A 16359-nucleotide genomic window follows, 5' to 3' on the forward strand; every position below is an offset into this window, starting at 1 on the left:
ATAAACATATTTTCATATTCCAAATAAAGAAAGACAAAAGACAATGTCTCGTTATTTACACTTTGCAGCGAATATGTCCAGTCAGTGAGTCAGACAGAGAAAATCTGTCTGAAAAGAAATCTGTTGTGCTCAAAATGACTTCTGTAGCAATTTGCTGGTCATGTTAATGTTTACTGAATGATGAGAAAAGATCGATGTCTTATGTTAGGCGTAAAGTCCATTTCATCATACGTCAGTGGTTTCTCGTGTATCCAACAGGGGGCGACAGTGTTGCCCTCTCGTCGCCAGAGGAAGAACCTCGGTGGGTGCAGTTGATGTTAGCTGTTAGCGAACAACACGAACAAGACGTTGCCTTGCCAAAAGAACAATCCCCGGCGCCGCTAAACGGGATCGTGGAGTTTTAATCGAGCCACTCCGACGACCGCTTCGCCAAGATGAGCTTTCTATTGTAAGTAGACGTGACAAACATTCTAACTCGTGATCTAATTTAGTCATCGGCGCTTGCGGTTAACGTTAGCTAAAGTTCCAGCAGGGGAAGTAACTTATAACTAGAAGACACCCTTGCTTAAAAACATCTTAACCCCATTGCGATTACGGTGTAAACTACTTTGTAGTAAAATGGTTATTATTCATCGGAATGCGTTTTATATGCTCATTTCGTCTTTTCAACCAGCCGCCATTTAATTATAACTTACACGCTAGCTAGACCGTTAATGCTAGCTTTGAGTTGGGTTGCTTTCGTCTGACGTGTAATCCGAATGATATTGTGAACATTCGTAACCATTTATGTCTCTATCTACATGGTAGTTGTCAAATATTTAAAACCAATGCCTTCCTGCTTAGTTACGTCTGAGGCATTTAATTGACCCACTCATTTGATCATTGTCTGTGTTGACACATTTCATGAACAGCAAGTACACTTTCACATTTATCGATCTATGTCGAGAATTCTACCTTTACAAATGTTGTCTCGCTCAGTTTTGCTTAAAATCTTCCAAGGGACTTTCATTAACAGGGCACCTCAGATACCTAAACTAAAACGAGTCAAATAAAGTCAAAGTCTGCTTTATTGTCAACGTCTTCACATGCCGAGACACACAAAGAGATCGAAATTACGTTTTCTCTATCCCACGGTGACAAGACATATTACACGATAGACATACAAGTAAACAACGCAATATAAAAAACAAGAAGGCATAAATAATGAGTAATAATAAATAAACAGATAACACAACAAATAAGAGCCAGTGTGCATACAGACAGTAAAGGTACAGGACGCTACGCAGAACGGGGAAGCGAGTTCAGGATCCTGACAGCCTGGAGTATGAAGCTGCTTGAGAGCCTGGTGGTGCGGGAGCGCAGGCTTCTGTACCTCTTCCCAGAGGGCAGAAGCTCGAACAAAGAGTGAGCGGGGTGACTCACATCACTCACAATCGTGGTCGCCTTGCGGGTGAGATGGGAGGTGTAAATGTCCTTCAAGGAGGGGAGCGAAGCACCAATAATCTTACCAGCCGTGTTCACTATGCGCTGCAGGGCCTTCAAATTGTAGTCAGTGCAGCCGCCACCCCAAATAATGTTGGTATCCTTTGAGTATGAAAATTAAATCTTCTTGACATAAAATTGATTTGCCCTAAAACGTTTAGTTTTAAGTTTGACAAGTCCACGTGCTTTCATTCGTACCTATGTTGTAGTATCAGGCAGCGTTCAGCTCCGTTTGTGTTTACCTCCAGCAGTAGTCGCTCATCCAAGACCTTCAAGCCCAAGAAGAACATCCCAGAGGGCTCTCATCAGTATGAACTGTTGAAACATGCTGAGGCCACGCTGGGCAGTGGGAACCTGAGGCAGGCGGTCATGCTGCCGGAGGGAGAAGATCTCAATGAGTGGATCGCAGTCAACAGTGAGTGCAGAAACAAGAGGCAATCCACACATTGAGGAAAAGACATTGTTTTACCGAGGCATTGAACTTCTATGTATCACGGACATATCGTTCCAGGCTCACAAAGTAAAAATCCACAGTACAAAGACAAAGCAACACATTTAAAAAGAGCAATTACTTGAGTCAGTCGAGGACCTTCTCTGATTCTGCTTCTCTTAATTAATACCCACCCCACCATTAGACTTCAGTGCTTATGAGCTGTTGGTTTTTTTATTATTATTATTATTATTGTTATGACATATGGTATTAAGTGCATTTTTCTGGATTTCAGCGGTGGATTTCTTCAACCAGATCAACATGCTGTACGGCACCATTACAGAGTTCTGTACTGAGGCCAGCTGCTCAGTCATGTCTGCTGGCCCCAGGTAAGGCAGTAGAGCACACTGAATAAAAGGGAGTCCCTCGGCCCAAAAGGTTCAACAACACCTTATCTAAATGGTGATTTTGTAAGAAATGTCTCCACCAAATTCCTGTTGTCTATAAAATCAGTTTCTTTCCAGTGAATTAAGTAATAGCACAAAAGACGTTATGGGTCTAAAATGTGGCTTGCACTCTCTTCAGACGCTTGCTGTTTGTTGCTCTAGATCTGGCACTTCCTCTATCCTCTGACGGTCAGAGTTTAATCAGGAGGAAGGGCTCACTTCCTGCTCACAACGCAGTAATCAGAAATATCCTTCTTCAGAAGAGATAGCCCTGCATTTCCCACTCCCTTGCATATTCTAGCTGATCTCTTGCCAAGCAAAGTTTGCATGAACTCAGTTGATATGTAGAGCATTTAAGCCATTCTGATCTTCTACTTCTCAGTCATATTGCTGTTGGGTTAAAAGCTCGCTGAGTTTAAATTTGTCACCTTTTGCAGATATGAGTACCACTGGGCTGATGGCACCAACATTAAAAAGCCTATCAAATGCTCCGCACCCAAGTACATTGATTATCTGATGACTTGGGTTCAAGATCAGCTGGATGATGAGACACTTTTCCCCTCTAAGATTGGTAAGATCTGATTTTGGAAGATTGACACGTTTTACTGCCTTATGAGATTTGTGGGATCTTCATTGCAATGTATGCTGCAAAGTCACCAAAATGATCAGTGCTCTTCTGTGTTCATAAATCCCCCCCCCCCCCATTAATTAATACTTCCGTAAAACAAAGTGCTGTATTTAGATGGAAGAGTTCATCATTTAACTGCTCTGCAGCCCGAGGACAGATCTGCAGCTTCTTAGCACAAATGACTAATCTTGTGACTTCAGTTATATGGAGCAGTTTGATGGGGTCATGTGTTAAAGACTCATCAGATCAGTGTAGTTAGCACCATCTGGTGAAAGTTTGAGGAAACTAAGTCAGTCAAATTGCACACAAAACAGTATTCCATACATGACCTTTAGAGATTTGATCACGTTTCATGCAAAGTAAAATCTGTTCTCCACCGCAGGGGTGCCGTTTCCCAAGAACTTCATGTCTGTGGCCAAAACCATCCTGAAGCGCCTTTTCAGGGTTTATGCACACATCTACCATCAGCATTTTGACTCTGTGATGCAGCTGCAGGAAGAGGCTCACCTCAACACCTCCTTCAAGCACTTCATTTTCTTTGTCCAGGTAGGTTCCTGCACCACTTTTCGGCTTCTGCTTGACTGAGATGGTGCAGCAAGTGTGTCCTACCGCCATCTCCGTGTAGCTCAACCACTTATTGTGAAAGGAAAATTGGGGGGAAGCGGTTGGCAGACTGCTGAGATGTGTCACATCAAATCTGTTTGAAAAAGTTTTAAAATGGAGTAGCTTTGATTTCAATGTGTATTCTTAGCCCATATATTTGATATATTTCTGTCTGTGTCACCTGCAGGAATTCAACCTTATCGACCGGCGAGAGCTCGCCCCCCTGCAGGATTTGATCGAGAAGCTCGGTTCCAAGGACAGATAGACATTATATGACACTCCTCTCCTGACTTTTATGCTGTTACTTTTATGCTTTTGAACATTTTTTCTTTTTGCCACTCCCCCTTCTCTCGGCCTCTGCTACCTCTGTGACGTCAGGTCTCAACTCTGTGTGCCTTCTTGTCATTCCTCTCAGCTGAACATTTGGATTGTACTATTTCTTTTGATCCATTTGCTGTCTTTTACGTCTCCCCGACCCTTCTCCCCATCTTTATTTTGTCCTTTTGAATATGAATTAACATTATGTAATCAATGTATTATTTGCTGGACTGATTAATAAGATAAAAAGTGTTTTGTTTACTTTTTAATTGGACCAAGAAATTTTGAAAGTAGAAATGAGCTGCATGTTCTTTACAAGCTGGCTAACGTTGTTTTTTTTATATTCAATGTCATTCTGTTTTGACTGAACAAATGTCAAATTCTTACATTTCAATCACTTATTGCTATACAGTTTGTGTTAAGTGAAACATTTTAAGAAGTAAATGGGTGAATCTAATCACGTTACATTTTTAGTGCAAATTGAAGACGGTTCCTGTGCTTGATGCCATGTAAGCAATACAATGCATTGACGAGTGATTGCGAGAAGCCTTTTTCACTTGTATGACTGCATTTGTACATTTGATAAGGTTTGTTTCCCATTATTATAGAAAGTAAAATACAAGAAACAGAATAGGGCTTCCAGTAAACAGCTGTATAGTGAAAATATGATCTATAGACCGAATGCAAATTTGTAGGGAAATTAGTTTTGTTGTTGTTATTGGGTTATTTCTTTTGTGCCGATCATTTGTGGAACTCTGGGTTGTCTTGCATTTCCTCAATGTTGGTACTTATTTCCCCGAAAGTTAACAACTATTGCCTCTTTGCGCCAAGAGGGCAGAAATATCGTAAATATAATGGCTGTGATCCTGTCTTGAACTCGGGCTACAGCAGCAGGGCTGTCTGTGTGTACTGCCATCTTTTTACCAAACAATTGCAGCTGGGATTCTAATGGGTGGGTTTTGGATTTGGCAACGTTGACTGCAAATGGACCTTAATTTCTGAGATAGACATTTAAGAACATCAGGAACCAGCAGCTGCCATCTGGTGCAGTAACTAGTCATAATATTTCAGTAATTATAATGCTTAAAAGCCCTTTGAGTTTTATTTAATTACAGGAAACATGTTGAATCTTGTCCCATATGTAGCGAGCCACATTTCATATTTTTGTACTGGTAGAATTAGAGAAAGAACAAGGGCTTGCAAGGAAGTAGACTGTTTTATTGAATCCTTTGGTGGTCATTTTGACTGGTAGGGGGTGCACAAATGTACTGTGTCCAAACATTTGTTGTAAATAAGATCAGCATTTTTACCTGATAAAACTGTGCCTTTACATTATTGAAATGTCTTGATATGATGGTATTGGCAGATTTGAAGCTCAATAAAAACAATAAAAGGACAATGCTGTTTTTATTTTGTGTATATGTATACAGTATTGAAAAGAGCAGGACATTGATTTGATTACTGCAGACACCCTTACTTATGATTTGATTACTGCAGACACCCTTACTTACATAAAATGTGTTTGGGTATTTTAATTAGTCCCCTCCTACACATAGTTTGTTCACAGTGTTACGTAAGATCAAAAAACACGTAAATATAATTTCAAGTATGAAGTATATTTGACATCTAATCTGCGTATCTAATTTACCCTCAGTGTATTCACAAAGGTTTTCATTTGCTCAACAATATATTAAACTGCCAATATAAAATTAATTTAGGTAATAATTAAGTTGTTTAACTCTGTCGTTTTCTTTACAGATAAAAAAAAGTGCATGCGCATTGCAGTAGGATTTTACATTCTCTTCATTTTGTCATACGTGGACCGCCTGTAAGGCAAGACTCTGGGTAAAGTGATGCACCCGTGTTAACGTAGCAAAAAAGAAATTGAATGATCGTGCTAGAGTTGTAGCTACTAGCCTGCGTCTGCGATTTTCTAATTTATTCTCTACTGTTATTTCAAATTATCCGTCATGGTTGCTTTAAGTAAGACTATGGGACTGCACCATCACTTCTTTTACCTGTTCCGGTTGACAGAACTGTGATGATGCGATAGTTTCTTGGCTCCGATCGTCAGGCTCGTTTGCTAGCACCAAGTTGGTTAGCGTTAGCTCAGGCAAAGCTACACTAACGACGTTGCTAAGCTGCCGAGAAGGGCTGCAGGCGTCTGTTTGAACGCCATTTATATTTTATATGTGGTTAAAACAGTCCCGCTGGCTTCAGGTGAAGATGCTTGTTGTTCCTCGCTACTGAAGGCCACTTCTGTGTCTGCTAACGCTAACTAGCCGGGTAAGCAAAAGTGAAAGATCTGTCAACCACTGTCATTTTCTTATGTAAATACATGACTGTGTATTTTAGTTCGGATTATTCAATGGACTGCGCAGTACTATGTATGCAACAAAGTAGTATCTCCAAGCTAACGGTTTAACTATACCGTCTTTTTATTACCGTCTTTTGCTTCAAGTAGATTATTTAATTTCTCTCAAAGGACCGCTGTAATACTGTTGTAATTAAATGCAGGCTTCAGTCAGATCATGGAAAATGAAAAAACTCAGTTCTGCGGTAATTGGTAAGTGCTCAAGTCAAATTAGTCAAGCATTTTTATTTTGTGTTGAAAAGTGTTCTATTTTTAATAGTACTTTTTATATTGTAGTAAACATGATATTCCGGAAGCAAATTTCACTACCCACGAGATCCACTGTCGGAGAAACATCGCACTTTGCGATGTGTGCCAGGAGCCGGTGCCACGCTCGGATCTGCAGGAGCACAATCAGCAGGAGCATAGCCAGGTAATAGTCTACAGAATTCTGCAGGTGTAGGCAACATTGTGTATTATGCTGCAATAGTCAAAACAGGAATAATAGAACACATCTGAACAATTCTGAATTATCAATGCTGACCCCCTTTCATTACAGATTACATGCAAGTGTGGCCTCAAGATAAATAAGAATCAAATTGAAGCTCACCAGGTATTTATTAATTCTCTGTTTCATTCCAGTTAGCACCAGGACATTGACAGATGTATACATATATGTATTTATTTTTTGTTTGACACTACAACATATTTAAAATAATACAGTCACTGCAGTCACCTTCGTTGTGGCCATTTGCCTTTAAGTGAAAAGCTTGGGATCAGATTCTGAAACGGCCGTGAAAGAATATTCAATTTAGCTGCATCCATAAAAAGGTTGCGCTCATAAGACTTCTCATAACTCATCATCATCACTCATATTATTTATTTATTATTTATTGTTTGTGCCTTCTTGTTTTTATTTTGTGTCGTCTACTTGTATGTCTATCGTGTACTATGTCTCGTCACCGTGGGATAGAGGAAACGGAATTTCGGTTTCATTGTGTGTCTTGACATATGAAGGGATTGACAATAAAGCAGACTTTGACTTTGATAAGAAGGGATTTTTATATCACCAAGGGAAAAAAAAATCTTACTGTGATGTTATTATAAAATGGATTTTCCACCATGTTCTAACACTATTACTAGTTGCCACTAGTTGTGAGCTGGAATCTACTCCAGCTAACCTTGGTTGAGATGCAGGTGGAGGGTACAATCTGGAATGGTCACCAGTCAAGCTCAATGCAAATATAAATTGACCATTCATACTCACATTCACACGTATGGACAATTCACAGCAGGCATGTCCAAAATCCGACCCGATCTGGGACCCAAATGCGGCCTGTGGTCAAATTTCCACCGGCCCGCGGCCAATTAATCATGTGTGGCATGTCAGCACTGTTTGGCCCCAGTACAGATAGAAAATAGACATGTACAAAAACCTAATTTGTATTTCACCAGGAGATGGCAGCAGACCAGTGTCAGTGCTCTCGGGTGCTAGTGGAAATATGCTCTCTGTATTATGAACTCTCTGCCTCTCTGAACACACCACTCTCAAAGTGGTGTTAGGTGTCAGATTGAACCTCCCACTGCATGACCCTTTCCAGACCATTTCTTAAATGACTGTAACAAAGAAAAGAAAAGACTGTAGCACAGAATAAGCCAGCTCAGTGGCCTAGTGGTTAGAGTGTCCGCCCTGAGACTGGACGGTTGTGGGTTCAAACCCCGGCCGGCTCATACCTAAGACTGTAAAAATGGGACCCGTTGCCTCCCTGCTTGGCGCTCAGCATTAAGGGTTGGAATTGGGGGTTTAGAAGGAGTGGAGCTCTTTACAAGCCCTAGGCTTCGTCTCCCTCCTTGCACAGTTATTGATATAATAATATGTACTAAACTAATAAGAAACAGAGCAGCGTCACTTCTAAGAAAAGTGTAACTATTTTTCCCAGCTGAATGTTACAATAAGAACCTTTGACGAGAACGCAGAAAGGCTTTCTGCATTTATGAACTGCCTGAGTGTTGAACATTTAAACAGTCTTTGAAGACAAAGAAATTGAGAATTTATCCTTCAGTGGCGTCACTAATCTCCCATTTCCACAACTTTCCCTCCTGTAGAACTCTGACTGCTCTCAGAGACTGGTGGCATGCCAGTACTGCGAACTGGAGGTTGCTTTCAGTCAGTCCAGAGAGCATGAGGATTACTGTGGCGCTCGCACCGAGCCCTGCCCGCAGTGCAAGTGCAATGTCATGTTGAGGGAAAAAGCCCTGCATCCGATGTTATGTGGCAGTCCCACCCTGCTCCAAGAGAGGAACAACAGCTACTCCAATCGCAGTCTGGCAGACCTGCAGGCTCCGGGGGCCTGGTTTGAAGGCCACTCCATCCGAAACACCCTCAGAACCGAAGAGCGAGGCCCCAAGGAGAACAACCTTAGTGCAGCGAAACATCAGGTCTTTCCCCGTGCTTTTGAGTCCACATTTTACAATGCTTCAAGACAAGGAAGCACAGACTGGAAGAATATTGCCCCAAGGAATATGACTTCCGCCCAATGTGAGTTGATTCTTCTCATTCATCTGTCTTTTTTTTCACTCGCACAAATTTAACATATAACAAGAAAGAATTAAACATTGTATGTTCAAACCTACAAATGATATACCAAACAACAACAAAATATCCATCCTGTTCTGCTGAACAATGTTTGGTTGAACCGTTGTTGTTGTTGTAGTCGAAGAAAACGACATCCTGAGTCGCAGCAGCGCGTGGCCACTTCAAGACGAGGATTCATCGGGCCTCGACTACATGCTGGCCCTCAGCTTGCAGACGGACGGCGAGTCCTTGGCTGGTGGTGGAGAAGCCAGTCTCTGGAGTGACATCTGGGACCACACAAAGATGCCCAACAGCTCTGCTGGCTGTCAACTTCCCACATCCAACAACAACTACACCAACTTCCCCTCTCGCACAAGTGCCCTTCTGGAGCGTGATCAGACAGGTAAATAGTACTTAAAAACCAGCCACGGCGTTTCTTTCGAACAGTACAGTTTGATGGTCTGCAGTTGACGGGAATGTAAATGATTTCTTACAGACATCATGCTTCCCTGTGAGTTTTGTGAAGAGCTGTTTCCTGAAGAGGACCTTATTTTGCATCAGGTTTGACATAATTTTAATAACACCACCCACAAGCAAGCTGACAAATGTTTTAGAAACAGTACGATTTGGTTGTGTTGAAGTTTCACTGGAGTTAAGACATCAAGAGAGAAATGTCAACTTCCCTCCACCCCATAATGGTTTTGTTATTGTCTGTTGTTTGTGTATCATTTAATATAGTGTAAGTAATGGCGTTATCTTGTCAGATATTATGTAGCAGACTTCTCTTTATCTTTATACCTTTGGTTATCGGCAGCTTTTGCCTGCATGTCAGTTTATCTCTTTAAAGACAAAGTCAAGTCCAAAATTATAGGTGAGGGAAAGTCACTCTTAACATACGCCACAGGATGATCTTTTAGAGATGTCCGCCAATGATTTCATCAGAAAAGTTTTTTTTCAAAAGTCTTCACTTTTTTTAAAAAAAAATTTTTTTTATAATTGTATTTCAGACCGGCTGCAGCCCCGCGTCTGCTTTTGCGTCCTTCAGCAAGCAACCGCCGTCCCCCCCTAAAGAGGTCAGGAATGCTACGGGGATGATGCGCAGCCTCCCAAATACGCTGGCCTCGAACATCCCCACCTTCCCTGGCTCCGTCTCACCGGCTTCCTACAGTCCACCAGCCAGCCCACTAGAGGGCGACGTGGTGATTCCATGCGAATTCTGTGGGGTTGCGCTGGAGGAGGCTGTCGTCTTTCATCATCAGGTATGTCGCTCCGCCGGTTGGTTAGCTTCCTGTTACTTCGATAAAAACGCCAATGTGCCCTCTCTTTACATCAGCTTCCTGTCTTCTGACCTTATTTCTGTGTATGTCTTGTCCCATACAGGACAAATGTGACATGCGCCCCCAGACCGCCTTTCCACTTAACAATATGACAAAAGCATCTTTCATAAAAACTCAAGCCAAGGACGCGTTTGGACAAACATCTCCAGATTTTCACAGGAGAATAAAGCACCAAGGTTGTGTACTGCTGTTATCCACAGTCTTCAATTGGTTAGATCACGAATAGAATAACGTATCATAAAATGCATTTCACTTAATTCCACAGGAAACATAATGATACAGGGTTACTATAAATGCTTGCTAAATGTCATGGAAACCACTTTGAGAGCTTGAGAGATGTTTGTTTCGCATACAGGTGACGTCTCAGATGAAGATCTTAGATTGGCTGGAGATGTCCCACCTGGACAAAACCAAAGGGAGTGGCAAAGAGGCTACATTGGGCGGCCGAGTCAGAGAAAACCATCCAACTGTGAGGTTTCAGCACAGAACAGAGCTCAGCATGACAGAGAAACAGAAGGAGCGCTTTCATCTTTCTTGGACTCTGACAAGCCAGGCGCGGACTATCTAAAGGGGTACGTTTAATAGACGCGTAATCATGAACATAGTTCTCTGAACATTTTGTGCTGAAACACCAGATGTGAGACATGATGTCTTTTTATTGTTTATTTTTTGCATGTGTCAGACTTCATTCAACAGAGAACAAAGAGGGAAGAGGAAACAGAAGGAATGTGTTAACAAAGGTACAGTTAAAATTTTAAGCTCCGTCATTTGCCTTTGTTTGGAGCAAAAAGATTGTTGCAAGCGCCATGTGAACAAGCTAATGTGAAACATACAGTCAGCCATTTCACATTGTAAGATGCCAGTTTAATGAGGAGGAATAAAAGCAATGTTTAAATTCTTTTGAAGGGTGGATTTCCCCCTTTAGAGTCTAGACAATTTTATTTGGCACTCATTTTTGTTTTTTTTATTGACCTTTCTTCCATTCACAGCTCCCTAAGAAGCAGAACGAAGATCAGCAGGAAGAATGAATGCGGCAACAAAAATGTTTATTCGCTCTCTGCTTTTTGTTTCTGTCCATGTTAAAAAATCTGAAATATATCTGATAAGTGCCTGTGTCAGCAGCAACACCACTTTACATTTAATAACTGAGGTTGATTTGGTTTTGCTATGAATATTCTACATTTGTCTCAACTGATACTAAAATTGTTGCGAGCATTTTTATTCACCATCCCTAATTGGATTATTTCTTCATGTTAACCTTAATAGACTCTTCAACTTGTGTGTTTTTATACCATTAAATATACATTAGTAATTTAGCTAATATTTGATGGATTTCACCGTATCCTTAGATTTGTCTCGTTGCAATTACTTTTTCAGCTGTCTCCTGTTTGGTCTCCATTTACATTACGTGTCACGGATAAAAAAAAAAAAAAGGTTTTATATCAAAGAAATGCAATTACAGTATACTGTGTAATTGTACTCATGTGCCACAAATGTCTGAACGATGCAGCAAATCATTTGTTAAAAGAGATGATCAATTATGAGTCAAATATGGAAATCGTACCAGAGAGGAACAAGTGAATGGTTTTGGAAATCTCCTGGTTTGGTGTTTGTTCATGCATGTGGATGATCATTCTCTGTGTACCGTGACCATGTCAATGCTCTCAACTCTGTGACTCTCTTTAGGTGTTTTGTAACGTCAATAAATGTTCACCTCTACAGTTTGTGCTCTGATTTCAAAGAACACAAATATGCAGTTATGGACAACAAACAAAAGTAAAGTATCATTTTGGTACTTGAGTGTAAATGCATGTTTTCCTTTTGGGCCTATGATTTACAATGATAATCCAATCCAAAGTATGCATATTTATTTTGTCTGGCTTTCAAAATGAAACAAAAACAACATATCCCCTCTAATGGTCTGGATTTATGGTAATGCTTTATAGTAGTTTAAGCAGGCTCCATGGGATTTGGGCCACTAATCACCTTCAATGCACAAGTCTTGCGTTTTAACAGAGAGCTTTTTGAGCATTTATGCAACATTCTATTACTCTGCTCTTTGTCCTCATCAGTAAGATAATGCATGCGCATATGTCGATGTTTTAGTGACGTTTATTTCCACTATTGCCTCCCACTACAATGTGTAGCTTTACATTTCTATGCACAAGTATGATATCGGATATATGCTCAACCGCGATCGTCAGATTTGAAATGTCTTGATTTTTGTACGGTTGTAAATCGCTCCATGAAGTGGTGCGCTTTAAACGCTCGCGGGGAGCAGCAGCCGCCCGGCCCCAGAAGGGGCGGGGCTTACACCCTCCACTCTGATTGTGCAGTTCAAAAAGCGGCCAACATTTCCCGTTGAGTGAACGTGTGGCGGCTTCATACTTTCACTCAGCGTGCTGATCTGCAAAATGCTCTCTTCTTGAAAAGCTCCCCCTTTTTAATCTTCCAATTTTTAAAATTACCCTCGCAGAGTAAAAGAGAGAAAAGACACTTGATCAAAAGCTGTCTGTCAGTAAAGCTGAACAGGTGGAACGTCGTCGTCGGGAGTCAAGAAGTCTCACCTACGTGGGACTGAAGCTTCAGAAGGTTGCACGTCACCTGAGTGTGATAACATGTCTAAAATGTCCCAGGAAAGTTATGCTTCCTTGGACGAGTCTTCTCTCCGAGCTTTGGTGAGTAGACACGAGGATTTCTTCTCTCTGCCAAAGAACGTGGATGCCCTTGTTTATCACACCGAGACCGTGTTGTGTTTTCATGTGAGCGTTCGTCAATTTATTTGGACATTGCACCTATTTTACTATAGATAAAGATCGCGTGAAAGAAAAAAAAGTCCATCTAAATTAATACCATCTAGTGTGGGATCATTTGTTGTTGTTTTTCCATTATAAGTATGGATAGATGGACCAAGATATGTGCTTAAATAATTTGTGGAACAATTAAGTACAATTAGATAATTGCTTGTGGGAGACCTGATGAACTGTCAAGACAGATCTGAATTGGTGACTTTTGTTTCAAATTCCACTAAAAATTTCCATTGTATGTTTTTTTTTTTTTTTAATTGCATTTGTTGACATGCAGTCAAGTCTAAACTTCATTCAGAGGAGTTCTTTGGAAGTGAGCCAATGGAGCAACGTGGGATCATTGTTTTCCAAAAGTCTGACCGAATTATTCCAGTCACTCACCAGTGTCAACTAAACAAGAGACTTTTGATTATTTTATTAGTATTTATTATAGTCTCAATTGCGGGTGAACTGGAGCCCGCCAGCTAATTTCCACTAGATGTCAGGTACAAACCGGTACAACCAAACAACTATACAAACAATATAGAGTCCTCAATTTGCCTGAGATGAATGTTTTTGGCATTAGGCAGGAAGCCACTATAATTTAAAAAACTCAAGCGAGAACAAGAAATGTAGATGAGATTCAAAGCCTAACCCCAGAACTGCAATGCAAAAATGCTAACCACTTTGCACCTTGCTGCATTTGTAAACTTTGTTCATGTAGTATATTCTCTAGAGTAGTAGGAGTCACAGAGATTAGTCATGTGAAATTGAGGCATGTCTTAAGTATGCAATGGGTGAGTAATCAAATGCTGATTAATCAAAGTACAGCAAGTTCCTCTCGGTTGTGTAACTCTACGTTGGTTCTCCTCAGACATGATGTCACTCAAGTGTCTGCATCTTCATTTATTGACTTTAGTCATGTCTTGAATATATAAAAAGAGTGCAACATGAGTTTTTTCCGAACGACACCTGGAGGACATGGGGGATATTTCCGAGCTTGTTTGACTCACTTGCCTCCAGCACAGCTCGTATCGTTATGCAACATTTGTACATTTATCCATCTGAGCTCTGGCTTCCTTGAATCTTTTTATTCTTTTAATGCTCTAACAATTTTCACTGACTACAACATTTTGACATACTTGCACAATATAATTAAATCCATTACACAAGCTCTATTAGAGTTCCACCTTTACAAAGATGATAATGCGCTCCTTTTGATTGACACTGGCAGAGGTATTCAAATTACAATCTAGTTGAATGCCTCAGGTTGAAACACAATCTGTTCCAGGAAGATCGTCAACCTGTGATTTGTTTAGATTTTGCCTTAGGCGCTAATTGACTTATCACAATGATCTGCTCGAAGGTCAAATTGTCACCATCATAAATCCTTATTCACAGTCTTGGAAAGTAATATTTATGACTGTTGTACACCTGTGAAAAGAATTTAACCACTTCATATTCGGGCGGAATAGCTTTTTCGAAGGGGGAGGGGGGGGGGTAATTGCTATATTTGTGCTCAGTTATGTGATTTAATAAGGTCCTCCTTTTGTATTTTTCATACCACAAATAATTCTGCATAGTAATAAACAAATGTCAGCTTGATCATGCACGATTGAGTGTGATGTGGTGCAAGTAATACGGTTGACAACCAAGGCTCAGTTGGTGACTTTCTACTGTCAAGAGAAAACTCTGTATATTCACTTATAAAATACTTTATTCCCCCAAGCTTGCGTTCCCAGAAAATATATTTTTTTAAGAACTCACATTTTGATTTCTCTGCTTAGCTCTCACTCATTAAGACAAGAAAACATTTGATGACTCTATAACAAGGGGGGGGGGGGGGGGGGGATGAAATGTTCTGTATTCCATTTATCGTGTTTTTTCCCAAACTGTAATCATCTTGCCAAATTTCTCCTAAATCAGAGATAAACTTTACCATATTTCCCCCCCTTTCAGTGTAATAGCTGTAATTAAAGTCCTGAATGCTTTGATCAGACACTTTATGAGTCTATTTAAAAAGGCAAAGGGCAGAGCTGTGGGAGGAATGATGAACTTGGATTTTTTTCACCAGAGATTTTAGCCAAGGGGATTTGGTTCATGGTCCCTGATGGTGCAGTGGTTCGGCGTCTGATGTCCGTGTAGGAATCAAGGCCTCAGTTCCCACTGTGTGGAATTGTGAATGTGAGTGGAAGTGATGCTCTGTTTGACTGGCGATCAGTTAATGGTGTCGTCTGGTATTTGCCTGAAGTCAGCATCTCTTTATTCAAAAGCAACTTTTTTTTCTTTCTGAGTCTTCTCTTATACATATGCAGAACCTGTCTTTAAGAATGGCACTCTAGAGTGCTGGAGCAAAACAATGAAATGAGGCAGACGCTGGTATCCAAGACTTTTGTCATCATGTGATGCTGAGTTAATCACAGAAAGAGCTCAATGGCGAATGAGCTTCTCCATCCTGTTGTGCTTCCTCAAACGTGATCATCCTTATAGGTCAGCAAACTCCCACATTCTCACTCAACATGTTTGTGGTGACAGAAAAGTCCACATTTTCCACTCTCAACATCCCCATGGGACTGCTATCCGGTTTCAACACGGCTCTTGGTACGGTTCTCATTGAAGTTCTTGGCGGTTCAGCTATTAATGAGCACACGCTCCCATCCTGTGTTGTACTTGATGAACTAAGCGGTCAGGAGGTCATATGGCGGCCTCTCTAAAGCCGCTAATCCCATCGCCACTCATCTATTCAGAGCGCTGGTTGCTTTTTATTTGCGCATCTAATCCCCTCCATGGCAACCAGGCAACCAACATTTTTCTCTTTGCTCGGCCACAACTATTTGAATATCCCCCAAAAAATAACCAGTTGGTGTCCAAGTTTGTGTGGCAGATGCACAGCATGTGCGGTCATCCGCCTGGATGGCAGAATTCGAGCTCAAGTTCGTCCAACTAAATCACCTGCTTAAGATACTGTGTACTCCCCCACTTGAGCCGTTTTAAATGTTTTTCTCCCCGCTCTGGAAATAAAAATCGCTGCTTAATAGTTAAAAATATTCAAATAAAAGAATTAATCGAGAAAGTTGTAGGCTGTCAAACACTCCAAAGCAACAGGTGGCGCTATAACCCCTACCCCAAGATGCGGTAAAAATATATACAGAAAAGGTGCATTAGTCCTTGTTTTTGTTTTGTTTTGCTAAACCTGCACACACAGCGCTCTCATGCAAAAAAAGTGCAATTTGATCTTCAACTTCATCTGAGTGCTGCAATGTTTTTTGGGGAAGCGTTGACAGCGCTCCAAAATTTGTAACATTTACTTTGTATGTTGACAAAATAGCTAAGCATCAAGTACAACAATAAATGATAATAAAAAATAATTCATTCTGACCTTTGAGAAAATGGCTTTGTAG

General features: G+C 40.8%; 3 protein-coding genes across 9 annotated transcripts in view; all 3 read left to right on the plus strand.

Annotated features, from left to right (window-relative positions):
• The first annotated feature begins 262 nt into the window (after positions 1-262).
• On the plus strand, positions 263-5306 carry LOC133153754 (MOB kinase activator 1A). 2 transcript variants are annotated; one of them, XM_061277836.1, is made up of 6 exons: positions 263-448; positions 1731-1897; positions 2208-2301; positions 2796-2929; positions 3369-3532; positions 3777-5306. In XM_061277836.1, exons 1-6 carry the CDS (start codon positions 435-437, stop codon positions 3852-3854), a joined length of 651 nt encoding a protein of 216 aa, XP_061133820.1. In that variant the 5' UTR covers positions 263-434; the 3' UTR covers positions 3855-5306. The 2 variants fall into 2 exon arrangements, with proteins under 2 accessions (XP_061133820.1, XP_061133821.1); XM_061277837.1 differs by having other exon boundaries at positions 265-448; positions 1734-1897.
• A 433-nt stretch (positions 5307-5739) lies between these two features.
• On the plus strand, positions 5740-11891 carry trafd1 (TRAF-type zinc finger domain containing 1). Of its 2 annotated transcripts, none has more exons than XM_061279344.1 (12): positions 5740-6193; positions 6393-6473; positions 6558-6693; positions 6820-6873; positions 8367-8799; positions 8975-9238; positions 9332-9396; positions 9843-10094; positions 10216-10348; positions 10528-10744; positions 10855-10912; positions 11162-11891. In XM_061279344.1, exons 2-12 carry the CDS (start codon positions 6439-6441, stop codon positions 11198-11200), a joined length of 1686 nt encoding a protein of 561 aa, XP_061135328.1. In that variant the 5' UTR covers positions 5740-6193; positions 6393-6438; the 3' UTR covers positions 11201-11891. The 2 variants fall into 2 exon arrangements, with proteins under 2 accessions (XP_061135328.1, XP_061135327.1); XM_061279343.1 differs by having other exon boundaries at positions 5741-6193; positions 6425-6473.
• Positions 11892-12513: 622 nt separating this feature from the next.
• The window catches only part of smtnb (smoothelin b), a 34065-nt gene continuing 30219 nt past the window's right edge, over positions 12514-16359 (plus strand). For 3 of the 5 annotated variants that reach the window (XM_061279334.1, XM_061279338.1, XM_061279337.1), the window contains exon 1: positions 12514-12850. In XM_061279334.1, the coding sequence (XP_061135318.1) occupies positions 12791-12850 (60 nt within the window). In that variant the 5' untranslated portion in view covers positions 12514-12790. The remainder of the gene's footprint in view (positions 12851-16359) is intronic. The other 2 variants (XM_061279335.1, XM_061279339.1) reach the window with 1 other exon arrangement.

Source organism: Syngnathus typhle, linkage group LG5, assembly GCF_033458585.1.
Source record: "Syngnathus typhle isolate RoL2023-S1 ecotype Sweden linkage group LG5, RoL_Styp_1.0, whole genome shotgun sequence".
NCBI lineage: Eukaryota > Metazoa > Chordata > Actinopteri > Syngnathiformes > Syngnathidae > Syngnathus > Syngnathus typhle.

Excerpts from the sequence above, each read along its gene's own strand:
- LOC133153754 (XM_061277836.1), top strand. Across the intron at positions 2,302-2,795 it reads GTCATGTCTGCTGGCCCCAG|ATATGAGTACCACTGGGCTG; the intron begins GTAAGGCAGTAG and ends CACCTTTTGCAG. Across the intron at positions 2,930-3,368 it reads ACTTTTCCCCTCTAAGATTG|GGGTGCCGTTTCCCAAGAAC; the intron begins GTAAGATCTGAT and ends TCTCCACCGCAG.
- trafd1 (XM_061279344.1), top strand. The coding sequence starts at position 6,439 with ATGGAAAATGAAAAAACTCAGTTCTGCGGTAATTG. Across the intron at positions 8,800-8,974 it reads GAATATGACTTCCGCCCAAT|TCGAAGAAAACGACATCCTG; the intron begins GTGAGTTGATTC and ends TTGTTGTTGTAG. Across the intron at positions 9,397-9,842 it reads AGGACCTTATTTTGCATCAG|ACCGGCTGCAGCCCCGCGTC; the intron begins GTTTGACATAAT and ends ATTGTATTTCAG.